At 36.8% G+C, this 19,448-nt stretch overlaps 2 protein-coding genes across 2 annotated transcripts; both read right to left on the bottom strand.

Annotated features, from left to right (window-relative positions):
* Window positions 1–4,387: 4,387 nt before the first annotated feature.
* LOC135721416 (natural killer cell receptor 2B4-like) lies at window positions 4,388–7,089 on the bottom strand. The gene is made up of 4 exons (XM_065243625.2): window positions 6,914–7,089; window positions 5,544–5,885; window positions 5,102–5,398; window positions 4,388–4,522 (listed from the first exon to the last, which is right to left on the bottom strand). The coding sequence occupies exons 1-4, from the start codon at window positions 6,951–6,953 to the stop codon at window positions 4,404–4,406; spliced, it is 798 nt and encodes a 265-aa protein (XP_065099697.1). The 5' UTR covers window positions 6,954–7,089; the 3' UTR covers window positions 4,388–4,403.
* Window positions 7,090–10,022: 2,933 nt separating this feature from the next.
* LOC135723981 (natural killer cell receptor 2B4-like) lies at window positions 10,023–15,108 on the bottom strand. Its single transcript, XM_073813642.1, has 5 exons — window positions 15,099–15,108; window positions 13,914–14,222; window positions 13,419–13,709; window positions 11,129–11,485; window positions 10,023–11,018 (listed from the first exon to the last, which is right to left on the bottom strand). The coding sequence occupies exons 1-4, from the start codon at window positions 15,106–15,108 to the stop codon at window positions 11,379–11,381; spliced, it is 717 nt and encodes a 238-aa protein (XP_073669743.1). The 3' UTR covers window positions 10,023–11,018; window positions 11,129–11,378.
* Window positions 15,109–19,448: the final 4,340 nt, after the last annotated feature.

The following is a 19,448-nucleotide window of genomic DNA, read 5'->3' as shown; positions in this document are numbered from 1 at the left end:
AAATCACATTTGTAACAATTTGGCCTATATCATAGTTGATATATGAATATTGTTCCTGTTCATGTTAGTACTATTTATAGTACTATTTAGTACTATAAATTTAGTAGGGCTGGGAAAAGATTAATCGCGATTAATCGCATACAAAATAAAAGTGATTTTTGGCATAATATATGAGTGTGTGCTCTGTGTAATTATTATGTTCATATAAATACACACACATTCATGTATGTATTTAAGTAACATTTACATGTTTATATATTTTTATTTATATTTTTATATATTCTATACTATATATAAATAAATAAAAATTGATATATATAAAAAACTCTGACATGAAGTATATGTATGTGTGTGTGGTAAATATACACAATAATTACACACAGTACACACACATGTATTATGCAAAAAATACTTTTATTTTGTATGCGATTAATCGCGATTAATCTTTTCCCAGCCCTAATATTTAGGTGTTTTTGTGGACTTGTGCATACTACAAGAACACAATGCAGTAAAGTACTAAACAATGTAAAATAATGTTAAAAAAATTAAGGTGGTGTTAGAGTTACCAAAAGTGTTTATTTGACAGATACGTAGACATTCATAAACATGGGGTCAAAGTTCTTAAAAAAAACATTTTCGGTTTATCCTTATCACGAAGTATCCTCATCACAGTATTTTTTACAGTCTATAGTTATACAGGGCTATACAGGTGTAAAATTCTTATGATGATGTAAAATGTAACCCAGAGTGCCAGTGCCTAAGGGTTATACATGAAGAAATTGAACAATGCATATATTTATATAAATGCTTTTTAGTTAAAATTATAATGAAAATAAGTTAAAACTAGTAATATGTATATTTGTGACAAAAAAAATCATTTTCACAGTTCTTCTATAATGAAAAGTATTTAATTGCACCTTCTTTGTCACCTTGTCACGATACGTAATACAGAACCCAAGTGCAAGACACAGATGTACAAAAAATGGGAATTTATTTGTGACACAAAAACGAAATCAACAACTCACGAGGGGGCAAAACCACATAACCAGGAATAAAAAAAAAATAATAATAATTCCTTACATTTATATAGCGCTTTTCTCAGTACTCAAAGTGCTTTACATATGAACGGGGGAATCTCCTCAACCACCACCAATGCGACGGCAGCCATATTGCGCCAGAACGCTCACCACACACCAGCTTATTAGTGGAGAGGAGACAGAGTGATATAGCCAATTAGTATGAGGGATGATTAGTAGGACAATGGGCAAGTTTGGCCAGGATGCCGGGGCACACCCCTACTCTTTTTCGAAGGACATCCTGGGATTTTTAATGACCACAGAGAGTCAGGACCTCGGTTTAACGTCTCATCCGAAGGACGGTGCGTTTTTGACAGTATAGTGTCCCCGTCACTATACTGGGGTGTTAGGACCCACACAGACCACAGGGTGAGCACCCCCTGCTGGTCTCACTAACACCACTACCAGCAGCAACCTGGTTTTTCCCAAGTGGTCTCCCATCCAAGTACTGACCAGGCTCAGCCCTGCTTAGCTTCAGTGGGCAAGCTGTCTTGGGCTACAATGTGATATGGCTGCTGGAATACAGAATATGTAGGACTACACTAAACTGGGTAACACTAAATAATAAACTGACAGAACACAATGCACGGGATTAACCTAGACTAGACTGACAAAGTACTCACACAGTTGTAACGAAGCATAGCACGACACATGGTACAACAATGAACAGGCACAGAGCAACAAACACAAGGACCTTAAATAGGGAGAACTAATGAAGACAACAAGTGACAAAAATTAAACAATGAGGGTGACAAGGGAGCGAGGTAAAAGAGACAAGACACCGGGGACACATGGTCTAGTAAAACCAATACTAAGACCATGTGATCCCACACAAAACATGGGCCCGTCATGATCCTGCCACAAGACTAGATAAACAAAGGATGAGATGGCAGAATCATGACACATCTCTCTTACTAGGGCCCTTCTCCCCGAACTGCTATTGGAAGTATTGTGGTTGTGCTAAACTTCTTCAATTTGAGAATTATGGAGACCACTTTGCTTTTGGAAATGTCTTTGCAGCAGATAATTGTTTGCAGCTTTGATTGTGTTTTTCCAGCAGTCTCATTAATTTACTTAGCATGGGCAATATCGTATATACAACCCCAAAACAGAAAAAGTTGGGACACAGTAGAAATTGTGAGTAAAAAAGGAATGGAATAATTTACAAATCTCATAAACTTATATTTTATTCACAGTAGAATATAGATAACATATCAAATGTTGAAAGTAAGATATTTTGAAATGTCATGCCAAATATTGGCTCATTTTGGATTTCATGAGAGCTACACATTCCAAAAAAAGTTGGGACAGGTAGCAATAAGAGGCCAGAAAAGTTAAATGTGCATATAAAGGAACAGCTGGAGGAGGACCAATGTTTAGGAATGGGAATGTTGTCCTATTCTTGTCTAATACAGACTTCTAGTTGCTCAACTGTCTTAGGTCTTCTTTGTCGCATCTTTCGCTTTATGATGCACCAAATCTTTTCTTTGGGTGAAAGATCTGGACTGCAGGCTGGCCATTTCAGTACTCAGATCCTTCTTCTATGCAGTCTTGATGTTGTAATTGATGCACTATGTGGTCTGGCATTGTCATGTTGGAAAATGCAAGGTCTTCCCTGAAAGAGACGACGTCTGAATGGGATCATATGTATCTAGAACTTGGATAAACCTTTCAGCATTGATGGTGCCTTTCCAGATGTGTAAGCTGCCCATGCCACACGTACTCATGCACCCCAAACTATCAGAGATGCAGGTTTCTGAAATGAGCGCTAATAACAACTTGGGTTGTCATTGTCCTCTTTAGTCCGGATGAAATGGCATCCCAGTTTTTCAAAAAGAACTTCAAATTTTGATTCGTTGGACCACAGAACAGTTTTCCAATTTGCCAAAGTCCATTTTAAATGAGCCTCGCCCAGGGAAAACGCCTGCGCTTCTGGATCATGTTTAGATATGGCTTCTTTTTTGACCTACAGAGTTTTAGCTGGCAACAGCGAATGACACTGTGGATTGTGTTCACTGACAATGTGTTCTGGAAGTATTCCAGAGCCCATGTTGTGATTTCCATTACAGTAGCATTCCTGTATGTGATGCAGTGCCGTCTAAGAGCCCGAAGATCACGGGCATCCAGTATGGTTTTCCGGTCTTGACCCTTACGCACAGAGATTGTTCCAGATTCTCTGAATCTTTGGATGATATTATGCACTGTAGATGATGATAACTTCAATCTCATTGCAATTTTTCTCTGAGAAACTCAGAAAACTATTTGGGGCATCTGCAGCATTTGGGGAATTGGTGATTCTCTGCCCATCTTGACCACTGAGAGACACTGCCACTCTGAGAGGCTCTTTTTATACCCAATCATGTTGCCAATTGACCTAATAAGTTGCAAATTGGTCTTTCAACTGTTCCTTATATGTACATTTAAATTTTCTGGCCTCTTATTGCTACCTGTCCCAACTTTTTTTGGAATGTGTAGCTCTCATGAAATCCAAACAAAAAATTAATTGCACGTAAAGCATCAGAAATACATGAATAAACAAATTAAATAATCAAATAAAAGAATCTAATTATAAATACAAACATCAAATATAGCAGCAAGTGTTGATCATCAGGGTTCAAGTAACACACTGTAAAAAAATTGTTGATTCAAATTAAAAAAGTAAGTTACCTGGTTGACTTATTATTTTGAGTAAATTAAACGTAAAAAATTTGTTAACTAAAAAAAGTTGTGTAAAAAATGTGGTCAACTCTTTTTAAGTTGAATTACATTTTAAGGCAACCAGGTAACTTACTTTTTTTAAGTCAACCAACCTTTTTTGTAACAATGAAAAAACTAATTATTTTGGAAATCCCTGATAATGATAACTAAGAAAATTAAGTAAAAACCATTAGTAAAAGAATATACATCACAATTGTAAACTTATGACCAAAAAAGCCAAGATATTGTGCTACTTTAACTATTGCACATTTAGAACAATTTAAAAAGGAAACCATCACCTTTTTTGCTTGGACTAAATAAGAAAAGTCTGCCTGATAGTGTATGACAGTTAATTTGGCTACAATTTATGATTCCTATCAGCATTCTACTTCTAGTCCATTCACTTAGCAAGACAAATGTGGGGAAGGATGAGTTTTTTCACATTATTTTTAGTAGATTGTAGACAGTTGTTCACTTGATAACCTCTGTATATGCACTGGTGTTTCCTGTGAGTTCAAGATTCACTATAATTAAATATGTAAAAAAATACAAAAATTAAATACTGGTTGAAAACAATATTTGAATATTTTCTTTTCACATACAAATACTTGCCTTCTTTGATTATTTCACTTATTTGTTGTAGTTGTGGCAGAACACAACTATGGCTAAACCCAAGAAGATTGACAGCCACAGAATAGCAGCACAAGCACCAAAAACAATAGCTTTCCGCAATATTGAATGCTGGAGTTCTAAAATGCATGTAGAGAAAGCAGCTATTAGTTTAAATAAATCCTATTAGTAAAAATAAATCTTTAAATCTAGAAACATTAAACTGCACATTAGGTCTGAGTTTCGAAGGGACCTTTTATAAAGATGTGATTTTATAGGAACCATTTTTTTTATACTTTGCTTTGCTATATGGATATTAAATGACAAAAATAATTTAACAATGGTTTTTATTGAAGCTGCTGCGATCATAGTGTTACAGTCCCAGTCTGTCTGTCTGCCTGTTCTACATGTTTTCCCAGTTCATCATGTGATTTGCCTTGAGATTTGTAAGTTACATTGATTATTTTGGACTTAAGTTATTAAGTTACAAGTTACATTTATAAGTTACAAAAATATTAGAGAATTGTTACGAATTATGTAAACTAAATTACTTAAATGTTGTTTTAGAAAAAGTTTCATACTAGCATATATTCATAGTGATAAGTCAACTGGACATGGGCCGAATGCTACAAACTCCAAAATTATAACTGTATTTTTAAAGCAACTGAACAGTTAATTAAGTCATATCCTGTATAAAGTTGTTCTGATTGCTGTACTACCTGAACACGTCTGACAGACATCAGTGATGTTGAGATGTTGAGTTTGGTTTGTGATGGTATTGTTGAGTACACAGCTGTATGTGTTTGTATTCTGATATTCAACCTCCAGAGGTAGAGAGAGTCTGATGTTGAGATCAGACACACTGATGCTGGACAATAAACTTTTTCCTTTGTACCAGGACAGACTCACATCTCTCACATTCAACACTGAACACAACAACACACATTTTGAGCTTGGTGATGATAATGAAGAACATCGTGCTGAGTCTATGATGATGACAGGAACAGGCAGATGAGCTGGAAAACCAGAAGAGAAACAAAACTGTAAATAAAAGCTCAAGAGGAAGTTTCTCATTTTCAGGTCAATTTCCTATTTCATATCAAGAACCAAAACCAGTGAATATATGATTTATGTCATTAATATGTTATTGAGCAAACTCACCATAGACAGTAACATTAAATCTCTTGTATGAAGTTCCTCTGCTGCTGCTGATCTTTAGTTTGTAAAGTCCAGAGTCTGTGATTACGATATTTGTGATGCTGAGGGATCCAGTCTGACTGTTTAGTTGTAGTTTGTCTTTGAATCTCCCTCCACCATAATCATCATATATAAAACTCAGATTGGCCCATTTAATGATTTCTGCTATACGAGTGCCTTGAGATTCAAACAGCCACTGTATGTGATAGTCTGCCAATATTTCAGTAATATGAGTGTGTAGAGTAACAGAATCTCCCTCCATCACTGACAATGACTTCACTTCATCACCATCAACACCAAACACACCTGAAACACAAAGAGATTTTATACAACTCACTGCTGTTGAACAGACTTAGGATGAATTTTATTCAAATAATAAGGTTTGATTTGTTTCTCAAAACATGGGCCTAACCCTTTCATATACAATTAACCTACTGTACATGTTATGCAATAAGGCAGCGGACTCCAACCTTTTTGTGAGCAAGAGCTACTACAATTAATACTTGTTGATATGTCTTATCGTTGTTTAAAATGTTAACATACATTAAAGAAGCCAAGCTAACATAAACATTTTTATAAAGAAATAAAATTAAAGCTATTAATAGAATGTGCTTTGGCAAGCAACTGAACTCACAGACTCCGTGCGGGCAAAGAACACTGCGATAATAAGGTGTAAAAAAACTAATTTTTAACACATGCACGCACACACATTCATCAACAGAATCAGAGTTTGTATGGGATTTTGAGGTGTCTGAGCTTAAAATAAATCTTTGGAGAAACATATTAAACTACACGTTAGGTCTGAGTTTCAAGGACCTTTTATAAAGATGTGATTTTATATGAGCCATTTTTCATTATACTTTGCTTTATTATGTGGATATAAAATGACAAAAATACATTTAAGACTCAGAATGTAGTGTTACCGTTGCAGTCCCAGTCTGTCTGCCTGCCTATTTCTATATGTTTTCCTTGTTCATCATTTGGACTTCATTTCCCATAATCCTCCACCCCTCACCTGTTCATTGTCTTCAATCATCCTCACCTTCAATCACCCTCATAATCTTCAACCTATTTAAGCAGTATGGTGGTTTGTCATTAAACTTCACTCGTTCGTCGGCTCCTACACGCACCCTAAGTAATGATCTTTGTTTTTTTTACTGACGTCATGAAAACACAATATTATATTTGTCGTTGTTCGAAATGCGATTGCAAAATAGGCTATCCCAGACCTCAAATCCGGAAGTGTAATTAATAACAAACAATAATAAACCACATCATGTAAATTAAGTTGTAAAGCTGCTCAAATTCATAAAATGTGAAATAATCAGACTTACCTTTAGCGATCAAGATACACAAGCAAAAGAAAACAAGCATTTCAAACTCTTTCTAGAAGTTTGAAAAGTAAAATTCCTTAAATCGCCATGACATCAAACAATATTCCATAAATAAGCATATAAGAAGTATAGAGTTTTGTTCGTTACAAGGTCGGTTTGGACAACAAAACTAATCACCTCATCTTGAAATGATGGGCGTTATTTCCTTATTTTGTTTACATTCAGGGGGCGGGACTTGTACTTAACACAAAACCCTCTTAAAATTCTCCGCGAAAATTTGCGACCTTAAATTAGTTTCACAATGTGGGTTGATAAAACTTAAATAATTTTAAACTACTTGTACTATTCAATGCGTTCACCAATGCTTCGTCTCGTGAATCTCCGCAAACACGGTGACGTAATCTTGTTGACGGATTGGACCCAATAGCAGGAGTCTGAAGTAACTGAAAGTAAAACTATTAAAAAGAGAAAGAACACGCACAAAAAAATTACATTAAAGAAAGTAAGGTCGTTAAGATGTTTTGGCGAATAGTTGTAATGTAGATTGATGTGCATATGCAAAAGAATGTTAATGAAAAGGTTTAGTTAGCAACGTTTATCTGACATCTACATGATAACATATAGGCTACATGCGTATTTTGCTTTATTCTTATTTCAAAGTTGTCATTCATTTTCATAAACAGGCCTAAACAATTTAAACATTTGTAAAATTCCTATGACGTTCTAAATCATATGAGCATATGAAAATGAAACTAAATTAATTCACGTTTATCCTGAAAAACGAGGCACCACTTCTTTGACTGGTAACATACCGGTACATACAACAACTGCCTCAATTATGTACTCAGATGTTTATGAATTTATGCCTGTATCTTACTTGGGGGTTAAAGAACTCTGAAACACAATTAAGTTGAAGTTATTTGTATTTATATTTTGATAAAAGATACGTGCCTCTTCAATATGAGATGTGGTTATGGGAGTTGGGAAATATAATAACATGAAAAAGTAAAATGAAAAGTATTTTTAATACAAATTATTTAGTTTAAAATAAAAAGTAATTTGTAGCATTATAAATGCCTTTAAAATAATTTTATGCAACCTTGGTGAGTAAAATCATATCTGAGATACATTTCTCTGTGACTGCAAATATTTAAATAACTAATGATGTATATATTTCAGCAATGTATATCAGCAGTTTATTCAAGGGCATGTTTTCATACCAAGAACGAGTCACATGTGTCACAGACACTTCACAACACATTTTTATTCATTTGATGCTAAATAACATTAAGTCATACAAATATAAATAAAGCAGTGCAAATTTCAAAGAAGATGTACCAGCACAGACTCTCAGTAGGAAAACACACTAAAACACTGAGTACCTACACAGCTTCTATGCTCGCCCCATTTAATAGTCAACACAATTCTACAGCAAATGAAACTGCTGGTGTACAGCATGTCGCAAATTGTCCAAAACTCAACACCAGATTGCATTAAGATAAGCTTGTCTTCTGGTTATTTTCTGAAATAAAACCCCAGCGTGATTGTAAGTGAGCGATCTGAGCCTGAGAGAAGAACAGGGAGTGAAAGACACAGAAGATAAGTGTGATGAGAAGTGAGTTTATTATTCTACAAACAGATGTTCACCTGATAACTTCTGTATGTTCACTAAGGTTTTACATTAGTTATATGCATTGAAGTATTAAATAGGGGGTAAAAATAATATTTTGCTTGTAAATACTTTTTTATGATGGTGAATCACAGCTGCAACAAGCCCCAACATCAATACAGTAATAACAACAACAGGTATCCAGGGTTTGAATGCTGTAGTTCACAAAAAAATTAATCTAATTCAATTTATTTACATAATATCCTTCCTAATACATTCTGTTTTAAAGGCAGGGTATCTGATTTAATTTAGAAACATTTTTAGTTATGCTTGTTAAGTCTCCTCACATTCTAATAGCAATCACTATGTTGAGTTGTTTAAATGTATTTGTAGAAATTTATGTCATCTGTGAAAGGCGTAGGACCAAAAAAATATTCAATGAATCATAGATCTCGGTCCGAACAGACGTTGCCTTTTTTGTCCCTCATCCGTAAGCATAATTTGTTTGCCACAGCGCAGCTTGTCCACGCAGACACCATACGTCATCGGCATGCGCACTCACCTCCCGTCTGTAAACAGAGGGAGAATGGCAAACTTTTCTGTTGAATTGACAACCTGCACAGGAGCCACAAAACGAAAGACATCTTTTAAAACAACAACAGCAAAACTGCCTGGATCAGCAAATAGCAAAAACCCAAATTAACATCTGTAACTTTACTGCTTTATCAGGAGATGCGAACAGCTGCAGGAGGCAAAGGGTCTGAAAGGGTCGTTGCACTGTTTATTTTGGTAAGGTAGGTATGCGATATGTTTGTATTGAGATGATATTCTACTTTGATGAAACATTGTGTTGGTTATGAAATTTGAGTTTGTTTACAGATTAGCATAACAATATAGTTACTTTGTCTACACAACCGAAACTTTAACTAATTCTGATGTAAATCAGTTGTTTATGTTGGTTATTTTGGTAATGTTATTCACTTTGTACAGTTTTCTCACTTTTGAATGAGACGACCGTCTGATCTGTGCGTGTTCATGTGTTTTGAAAGAGAGGCGTGACTTTGGATGGCAATTTGAATGGAGGGTAGGATCGTGTATTTAATGCTAGTCGGCTACTGTTAGCATTTTTCAAAACTTACCATAGACAGTAACATTGAATCTCTTGTTTGAAAGTGTCCTGTTTATCAGTAGTTTATAAAGCCCAGAGTATGTGTTGTTGATCAGTCTGTTTCTGAATCTCTTTTGTAAAATGAAATGAAATGAAAATCATGTACGTAATGAAAAACACAAAAATGTGATTAAAATAGTTTTAAGGTTCATTTCATTTGTAGATTACTACATGTACATTGAAATTCTTGTGCATAAACAAAAACATTTACATAAAATATGATCATATACATCATAGAAATGTGTTCAGACCTTAAGGCTTGCCATTCACCTTTGACTCAAGCATAAACAAATAGCCACCAACTAACACAATGGAACAAAAGGCACCAGGGGCCGGATAATAGCCTTCCCTATCTTTCATCTGTGAGACAGGAACTTGCAGGAATCCACTTACATTATTAATTAGTTGGCAATGTTGCTTGGTTTAGCTCTCAATAATGATAAACTTATACAATAAGAAACAGACCATGACTCATTAGGCATAGGCCGGTTTCAAGGTATACAGAGGTTTTAAACAGGCAAGGTTTTATAACCACTAAAATGTTCTGTGATACCGTCTCCAAGGTATGAGCTGTGTTTATACAAAATTCATTAAATCTAGGGATGCACCGATACCGATACTGGTATCGGGTATCTGCCTCGATACCACATTTTCTAAAGTACTCGTACTCATTTAAAGACCTCCGTTACCGGGGATCGATACCACGGTCTGAGAAATGTCTATGTTTGAGCGGCGTGTAAGGGGTTAATGCCTCTTGTGTTGTCCAAAGAGGTGGAGTTTAAAACAAACTGGAAAACTAGTCCCTTGTTTTTTTGTTAAATGATATGACTAAAGCTGTTACCTGTAAATTTAACCTGTTAATTTTTTTATTAAGTACTCGGTATCGTTATCGGCAAGTACTGAAATGCAAGTACTCGTACTCGTATTCCAAAAAAGTGGTATCGGTGCATCCCTAATTAAATCATTAAGTCATGTGATTGATTATACACAAATAACACATTTTAGTGTTGCAATGGCAATACCGCAACATGTGAAACCGTGGAATTTTTTTGCTAATACCGGCCCATGTCTACTTAGAATTATTTGTCCACACAATACAATATATCCATTCTCTAGCAATGCTCTCTGACAAATTGTGTCCGAAACACGGGAACGATTGCAGTTTTGTTTTTCTTCTGAAACCTAAACCTTTTCAGATTATTAAGCATAATCGCCTAAGACTCATTTGCAGCAAGGTTAATTTGAGGACATGGATTCCTGTGATGAATTGCAAAACAGATGTCTCTCTTCATCAGGTCTGTTGTTTGAGGTGTCCTCTGCAGGTGCCCCTGTACATAAACACACTTTTTTTTAAATGTTCAGTCATTATACAATTTTACAATGTATGCAATGGTTTACACTGTAGACGTGGGTTGTGAAGATATAAAGCAATAGCTACCGTTTGCTTGTGCAGTGGTATAGGTGACCATGGGTTGACTTTTATCTGTTAAACACAAATTCAGTCTCATTATAATGACCATGAGATCATAAACTGTCTGACAGATAGAGCTACATTTACCTAATCAGTTTAGCATGGGCTAGTATATCTTTGGTATGTATTTTTGGCACTTTACTTTAAAAACAATTTCTTTTACAACAAAAATATACAGATATACATATAGTGCATATGCTGTCCATGCTGTATGATGTTACTTGCCTTTTTGACATGGGAACTTTTTACAGCGAAAAGCAATAACAACAACAGCAAACAAAGGGACAACAACAGCAATAAAACCTAAATATTGCAGCCTGTTATCTGTAATAAACAAACAGAAAAACAGATATTAGTATAACTTACTCATGACAAACTGATTTCAACCAAAGTTCAGTCAGAGAGTAAACAGCACCAAAATTAGTTGTAGGATAAGCAGGAGTCATATGCTTTAAATGTCACGTTTTTCCTGATCCCATTATTCAAACCCTAGTTAGTGTGTAATGTTGCTATATTAGCATAAATAATATCTGCAAAATGATAAAGAGCAAAGTTTACTGCCAGGTGATACATTTTCTTTAGCAGAATTCCCCTTTTAAAGCCTATAGCCAACGGCGGGTTTGGACTACATTTACTTTCTGATTAAATGACGTCAAAGCAAGAGTGTTTGACTAAACTCCGGCCACACAAATACGTCAGTCGCCAGCTAAGACAACGGCATGGCTTGCTAAGCTAAAACACTTTATTTCAATAGTCCACTTTAGTCATTTTACTAATTATAAGTAACTTTGCAACTATCAACTACCAATCTTAAGAGAATTAGTAGACTGTCTGTTTAATATCTACTAACACTTTATTGTGATGGTTCCCCAACAGATATTTTATTAACTATAAGTATCTTTGCATGTGCATGTCAACTTATTCCACTAACCCTAACCTCTTCCCTAACCTTATTACACGGCTCTCTGGAATGCTTGATTCTGATTGGTCAGTTGAGACATTTGCAGGTTCGTTCTTTTCAAATAATATCCGCTCCAAAGTAATAACGCATAGCCGGTACTACTTGTACGATTAAAATCGCTCCGCGCCAATAAAGATTACTAGCTGTTTGGCGCCATCTTGTGACAAACACTGGACAACCACAATTTTAACATGTACGGAAAAAACAAAACATTTAAACAGTGGATAGAAGAACGAACAACGACAAGACACAGAGAGCTTACTGAGACTGAACTTGACAAAATAGAGCATGACAGCTAAGCCAACACACAGCAAATACAGAATGGGCATTAAAACTTCTCAAAGACTGGCTAAAAGAGAAACAAATGGAGACAGACAAGTATGAAGCAGAGGATCTTAATAAGGGATTATGATCATTTTTATGTATCTGTGCAAAGTTTCGGATAAAAGTTGGATAAAAGAAGGATAGACTGATATGCTCACACAAAAATCGCTGCAAAAGATGCTTTCCAACAGGTGTTTTAGCATTCGTTGTAAACTTGTGGACCTATTTTTCCAAACGCCTCACACCTGTACATTCTTCCACTGAGAGCTTAAATAATAGACACTCCAGCCCAGTTGGTGGCGATAATCCACCTTTGCCAATTGCAAGAATAGAAACAAAGTTCCTGGCGTGGAGTAATACCGTACCTCACAGCACATCTAATACAAGTCAATGGAGTTAGCAAAAACTACAATAAAACCTATTGGAAAGCATCTTTTGCAGCGATTTTTGTGTGGCATATCAGTGAGCACCCCTGACCACTCGGTGAGTTTCACAACTTTGTAAACGAAAGTTTAATGCATTTTAGGAAGTATTGTTCCAGTGCACCTATACACCCATTATAGAGGTGGGAGGTGATACAACAAACACCTGAAAATTCTCGGGCCAGCATTATATGTCGAAATTTCAGTCAAAACCGTTCTATTTCATCATAAACGATTTGAAAACAGGGCTTTAACCCAACTTGTCCTTTAAGTGGTGCGACTTCCGTAAAGAGACTTTGGTTGGAGTATTTTATGATGCTGATAAAATCTGATGAGGTGCAATTTCATAATGCATCCCATGAAAATTTAAGTCTGTACATTTCAGGTTTCTAGTGTCAATACCCAATTTCTATTCTTTTATAAAAAAAATTATCAGGTTGTGTTAAATTCGAACTTGTACTTTTTAAATAATCCAGAAAGTTTAGAAAATAAAACTACATTTGTCCAAAAAGAAATAATCTTAAATAAACATTAATATCAATTGCTATACCTATATTACATAATTCTTTGATGTTAAGTTGTGTAGTTTTGTTTGTGATGGGATTGTTCACCACACAGCTGTATGTGTTGTTATCCTGATATTCAACCTCCAGAGGTAGAGAGAGTCTGATGTTGAGATCAGACACACTGATGCTGGACAATAAACTGTTTCCTTTGTACCAGGAGAGAGTCACATCTGTCACATTTAACACTGAACATAGGAAGGAGCAGTTTGATATACTATCTAATGATGAAGAACGTTGTGGAGAATCATTTGTGATGATAGGAGAGGGCAGAGAATCTGGAGAAAATCAGAGAATGAATGTGAATAATCAATCAACCAACTAGATTCAATACATTAATTGATGTTAAAACCTACAGCTACAATAACAAACCGACCTGTAATATTGGACATACTTATGATCAACATTTTATAAAACCAATACGGCATGAGTCATGCCTGTGTTACAGTGATTTTACAACAGGTAAGGGAGTTTTAACTCACCATAGACAGTTACATGATATCTCTGACATACTTTATGTGGTCCTTCAGGGATCTGTAGTTTATAGGGCCCTGAGTGGATTTTCCTGATGTTTTTAATGGTGAGAGATCCAGTCTTATTGTTCAGCTCCAGACTTTGACTGAACCTACTATCATTACAGTCATGGTATATGGGCTTGTCTATACAGAGTTCAGCAATGAGTTTGTTTTCTTCATATAACCACTGTATGTAATCCTGGTTTTGTTCTGTAAGATTAGTGGGTAAAGTGGCAGACTCTCCCACATTCCAAGATATATTTCTTATTCCTGCATCTGTTTAAGAATACATCCAAAGATCATTTAAAACACTTTGAAAAATAAAGAGTGAATTAAAAGGGTCAGTTAGAGGCCTTAGTTACATTAGGACATTTAAGTAGTTTTTACAAACATACCCTATGAAAAACAATACTGGTGTGCATCTTGAGACAAAACAATGGCACTGATATATGTTAAGATATGTCAGTGCAAGATGCTTTAAATTAAGGCAGCTCAAACATGCACTTTAGTCTGGGACTATCATAAGCCCTGTCCAGGAAACCACCACAAAGAGTGACAGCCTAAGCCCAGTGTGATTACTTGAATTAAATAGACATCATTTTTAGGTAAGGGATTATTGACTGCAGGCAATTAAATGTTTAAAAATAATTCACACTCAAGGAGGTAATGTGGTGGCCACTATGCTGTTAGTATAACAACATAATACAGCGTTCAGGTGTTTTATTTTAAGACACTTGACAGGTTTTTGTCCTTAAAAATGCTTGAGTTATTTTGAGCCTCTGTTGCCAAAACATCATTTTACAGAGAAAGAGAGAGAGAGAGAGAGAGAGAGAGACAGAGACAGAGAGAGAGAGAGAGAGAGAGAGTGAGAGAGAACATGCACTTGTTTATCACAAATATATACATGATTTAGTTAAACTTGGCGTAATAATATGGACCTGTTATGTGGTCAACAGACCTGGAACTACGTCATAGGTGTGTGTTTACCGAAAAATAATGCACACCCTTGGAACGTTGGTCAACTAATCAGAATGAAGCATTTTGCAGCCCTGTGGTATAACCCTGATCTACTTTAAAAAATATTTCAATTGGTTCAATTAAGTTTTATCTACTTAAATAATCTCATTTAAGTGAAATTTTAGGGTGAAAAACCTAAAAGCATTATTTCAATTAACACCTAAAATTTTCTCATTTTAAGTGACATTTTAAGGTGGAAAAACCCAGTAAAAAATAACTTAAATTGGAAATATTATAAAATTAAGTTTTATCAACTTAAATTGTTTTAATTTTAAGTAAAACGTTTAAGGTAAAAAAAAACCCATAAAACATAATTTCAATTGATAACACCTAAATTTAAGTTTAATCAACTTAAATGATCTTATTTAAGTGAAAATTTAAGGTGAAAAACCTACAAACATTATTTCAATTTGTAAATAACCATTCAGTATATTTTGTAGGAAATGTGTTTGTCTCTTATTTTGAAATTCTAAAGTGCAATGTTTTAACTTCCGGTGTTAAGCTTCGCGCTTTGTGTTTGGGTTTGAGTGGAGCGCGCGCTCGGGTTAGTGCAGTTTTAGTGTAACGATAGCGTTCATCGACACTGGATGATAAAATATACATGTATTATGCTTGCAGCCCCTCAGAAGAGGCAAAAGCTCTTACGTTGGTGATGTGATGAACGGAAAAGGTTTAACAAAGGATTAAAGCATCATAAAAACCATCAGTAAAGGTTTCTTCTCTGTCTCGGGGGGCATGCTACAGTAAGAGCTTCACCTCAGCGTGCTACATCGAGCAGCTCGTAAACTCTTAAGGACAACGGCAACAGCACGGAAAATGGACGATATCGAAGAGCAAATACGTAAGCTACAAATCGAAATCCATGAAACGAGAGCCTTATTACATCAAGGAGATACAGAAAGCATGTCAAGACAGGAGTTAAAGGACGCTATTGAGCGCAAAGAAAAACAATTAGCCGAACTGCAAAAAATTGAGGATGCGACCGAGTTGTCGTTACCCAGACGTTCAGAGCGCCCTAGTGTGTTAACGGAAAAAATGCTAGCCTATCAAAAAGACGAACTGATTAAAAAGAACAAAAAACTTATCAGTCTCTATGAACAATGGAAACAGCTAATCAGAAAGTCCAGAGAAAGCCTAAAGACTGACTTATCAGAACACAAGTTGTGTGAAATGGCAAACGAAATTGAAAATGGTCTGAACAACATGATGAAGGTGTACACTGAAATAAGAGAGCGTACTATGCCATCCCCTGACACAAGACGCAAAATGGACTCCTGTGAAGCAGTATCTAAGGACATTATGAAAATACTTAGTGAACGTATAACGGGAATAGATGGTGATTTCGATGCAGATAGAGAAAGGCAGCGTCTTCATCAGCTACCATCACAACAGTACGCCCGCTCCATCTACGGTACTGCCTCTCAGTCTAGTTTCGGTAAGCAGTCTGATACTTCAAGCATCGCAGCCAAAAGGATCGAAGCGGCTGCGGAGTTGGCTGTAAAGGAAGCAGAATATAAAATTGTGCAAGAGGAAATTAAACAAAAGGAAAAAATGAAAGATATACAATCAGAACTTGAGCGTTTAAAGGCAGAAAAGGAAATACAAGCTGCTCGTGCAAAACTTGAGATTTACGACAGGGAGATTAACATGGATATGGAATATCAGCAAATACAACCAAACAGTATACCTTTCTCTGTTGGTCACCAATCAGTTAATGAAGCATCAGCTCCCTCTAGTAACTTAACTTCAATAATGCCACAAAACAATGTGTCCATCCATATGCCAAATCAAATGATGAACAGTCCAAACCCTCAAATTGTCACGCAAACACCTCTCACTGACATTTCTCAGCTGGCCCAAGCTATTCAAAATAGTATAGCTATAAACAGAATTCCAGTGCCAATGCCCACAGTTTTCAGTGGAGATCCAATAAACTACATTGAATGGAAGGCTTCATTCTCTTCACTTGTGGACTGCAAAAGCATCTCACCTGCTGATAAACTTCATCTACTAAAAAGGTATGTCGCAGGCCCAGCTCAAAATTGTCTTGAGGGCACATTTTTTCGCAGTGACGAAGAGGCATACAGGGATGCATGGCAAAGGCTTGACCAACGTTACGGCCCACCCTTTGTTGTCCAAAAGGCTTTCAGAGACAAACTGTTAAAATGGCCTAAAATAAACTCAAAGGACGAAGAAGGATTAAGGGCATTCTCTGACTTTCTAAATGCATGTCTCCAAGCCACACCACACGTGAAAGGCCTAGAGATACTTAGTGACTGCGAGGAAAATCAAAAATTGCTGCAGAAAGTTCCTGACTGGCTGGCAGCCCGTTGGAATCGACAGGTAACAGTTACACTTATGGAAGGAAAGGATTTTCCCTCTTTCAAGGACTTTGCACATTTTGTGACAGTCGAAGCGGAGATTGCATGCAACCCGGTCACTTCTTCTCATGCGCTTCACTCATGCAGCTCATCCTATGAGAAAAGGAACACAAAGGACTTTAAACCACACAGATCCACACAAGTCTTCACAACACAAGCCACGGTACAAAACAACAAAGCAAGGACTAGCAACACAAAATTAAAGGTGCAGTGCATGTTTTGCAAAGATGAAAATCACCAGTTATCAAAGTGCCCTAACTTCTCAGAACGGCCATTAGAAGAGAAGCGCACATATGTTAAGGACAATAAACTGTGCTATGGATGCTTAAAGGTCGGCCATAATGCCAAAGATTGTTGCCATCGCCACATTTGTGACATTTGCAAAGGAAGGCATCCCACTTGTCTCCACAATGACAATCACAAGCCATATGTAAGGTCTCAAAGCTCTGAAAACACAGCTCCAAATACTCCAAATGAAACCGCGACAGCTCTAAATGTTACTAAGGTGGGTCAATCTAGTAGCACTTCCATGATTGTTCCTGTATGGGTATCTATGGTGCAGAGCCCGTTTGAAGAGCTATTAGTTTACGCACTATTAGACACACAGAGTGACAGCACATTTGTCTGTGAAGAATTAAGCAAACAGCTACGAGCGGAAACTCACCCTGTAAAGCTAAAGCTAACTACCATGCTAGGTGTTCATTCTACTGTTATGAGTCACAGAGTCTCTGGAATGTGTGTGAGAGGTTATGATTCAGACATTCGCATTGACCTACCCCCCTCATATACCAAAGACTTTATTCCAGTTAACTATGACAACATACCCACTAGTGACACGGCAAAACAATGGCCCCATCTGACAGAAATTGCAGATAAGATACCACCTTTGTTAAGTTGTGATGTTGGACTCCTTATCGGATTTAACTGTCCCAGAACTTTAGCTCCAAGACAAGTTCTCGTAGGAGCAGGAGAGGAGCCATATGCAATCCGCACGGACCTTGGGTGGAGTATCGTTGGAGGCTCCACACCAGCGCTCACTGAAACTCAGTCAAGTTTGTGTCATAGGATAACAATAAAGGAATTACCCCCTGTTACACCCATGGACGTGATTCGTGTGCTAGAGTCGGATTTTAAGGACACAGAGGCAAGTGAAAAAACGGTTTCACAAGAGGATCTCATCTTTTTGGACAAGCTTAAGGAGGGAATAAGGAAAAATGAACAAGGACACTGTGAGATGCCTCTACCATTCAGACAAAGACCCCATTTACCTGACAACAGAAGGCTTGCTGAAATCAGACTCGAACACTTAAAGCGAAAGTTCAACAAAGATGAAAAGTACAAAAGAGACTATATAATGTACATGAACGACATTATTGAAAGAGGTGATGTTGAAGAGGTACACAATGACGGAAAACGAGGCGAACGATGGTACATTCCCCATCACGGGATATACCACCCCAAAAAACCCACGAAACTACGTGTTGTGTTCGATTGTTCGGCCAAACACAAAGGTACAAGTCTAAACGATCATCTTCTCCAAGGGCCAGATCTGATTAACAATCTCACAGGCATCCTCCTTCGGTTCAGACAACGTCCTATCGCCCTAATGTGCGATATAGAAAAGATGTTCCACCAGTTTCACGTTCAGCCCTGCGACAGAGATTACCTGAGTTTTCTGTGGTGGAAAAACGGCAACACAGAGACACAGCCACTTGTGTACAGAATGAAGGTACATCTTTTCGGTGCGACATCATCCCCAGGGTGTGCAAATTATGGACTAAGGTATTTAGCTAAAGAACACTGTCACACTCACCCTGCAGGATCTGAGTTCATGGAAAAGGACTTTTATGTGGACGACGGAGTCACAAGCACAGACACTGTTGAAAAGGCAATACAGCTCGCACAAGAGGCAACAGAGATATGCAAGCAAGGAGGTCTCCGTCTACATAAATTTATCTCAAGTAGCCCTGCTGTGCTACAAAGCATCCCTCCATCTGAACGTGCTGTAGAAACAAAAACGAAGGACTTAACACTCAAAGACATGCCACAAGAACGGGCCTTAGGCATCCAATGGAACATTGAGAGGGACTGTTTCAGATTTGAC

Source organism: Paramisgurnus dabryanus, chromosome 24, assembly GCF_030506205.2.
Source record: "Paramisgurnus dabryanus chromosome 24, PD_genome_1.1, whole genome shotgun sequence".
NCBI lineage: Eukaryota > Metazoa > Chordata > Actinopteri > Cypriniformes > Cobitidae > Paramisgurnus > Paramisgurnus dabryanus.
The sequence above is the reverse complement of the archived record's forward strand: the minus strand, read 5'-3'. Positions and strand labels throughout refer to the sequence as shown.

Excerpts from the sequence above, each read along its gene's own strand:
- LOC135721416 (XM_065243625.2), bottom strand. The coding sequence starts at position 6,953 with ATGCTTGTTTTCTTTTGCTTGTGTATCTTGATCGCTAAAG. Across the intron at positions 5,886-6,913 it reads GTGTATCTTGATCGCTAAAG|GTGTGTTTGGTGTTGATGGT; the intron begins GTAAGTCTGATT and ends TTTGTGTTTCAG. Across the intron at positions 5,399-5,543 it reads ATTTAATGTTACTGTCTATG|CTCATCTGCCTGTTCCTGTC; the intron begins GTGAGTTTGCTC and ends CTGGTTTTCCAG.
- LOC135723981 (XM_073813642.1), bottom strand. Across the intron at positions 13,710-13,913 it reads ATATCATGTAACTGTCTATG|ATTCTCTGCCCTCTCCTATC; the intron begins GTGAGTTAAAAC and ends GATTTTCTCCAG. Across the intron at positions 11,486-13,418 it reads CAAAGAATTATGTAATATAG|ATAACAGGCTGCAATATTTA; the intron begins GTATAGCAATTG and ends TGTTTATTACAG.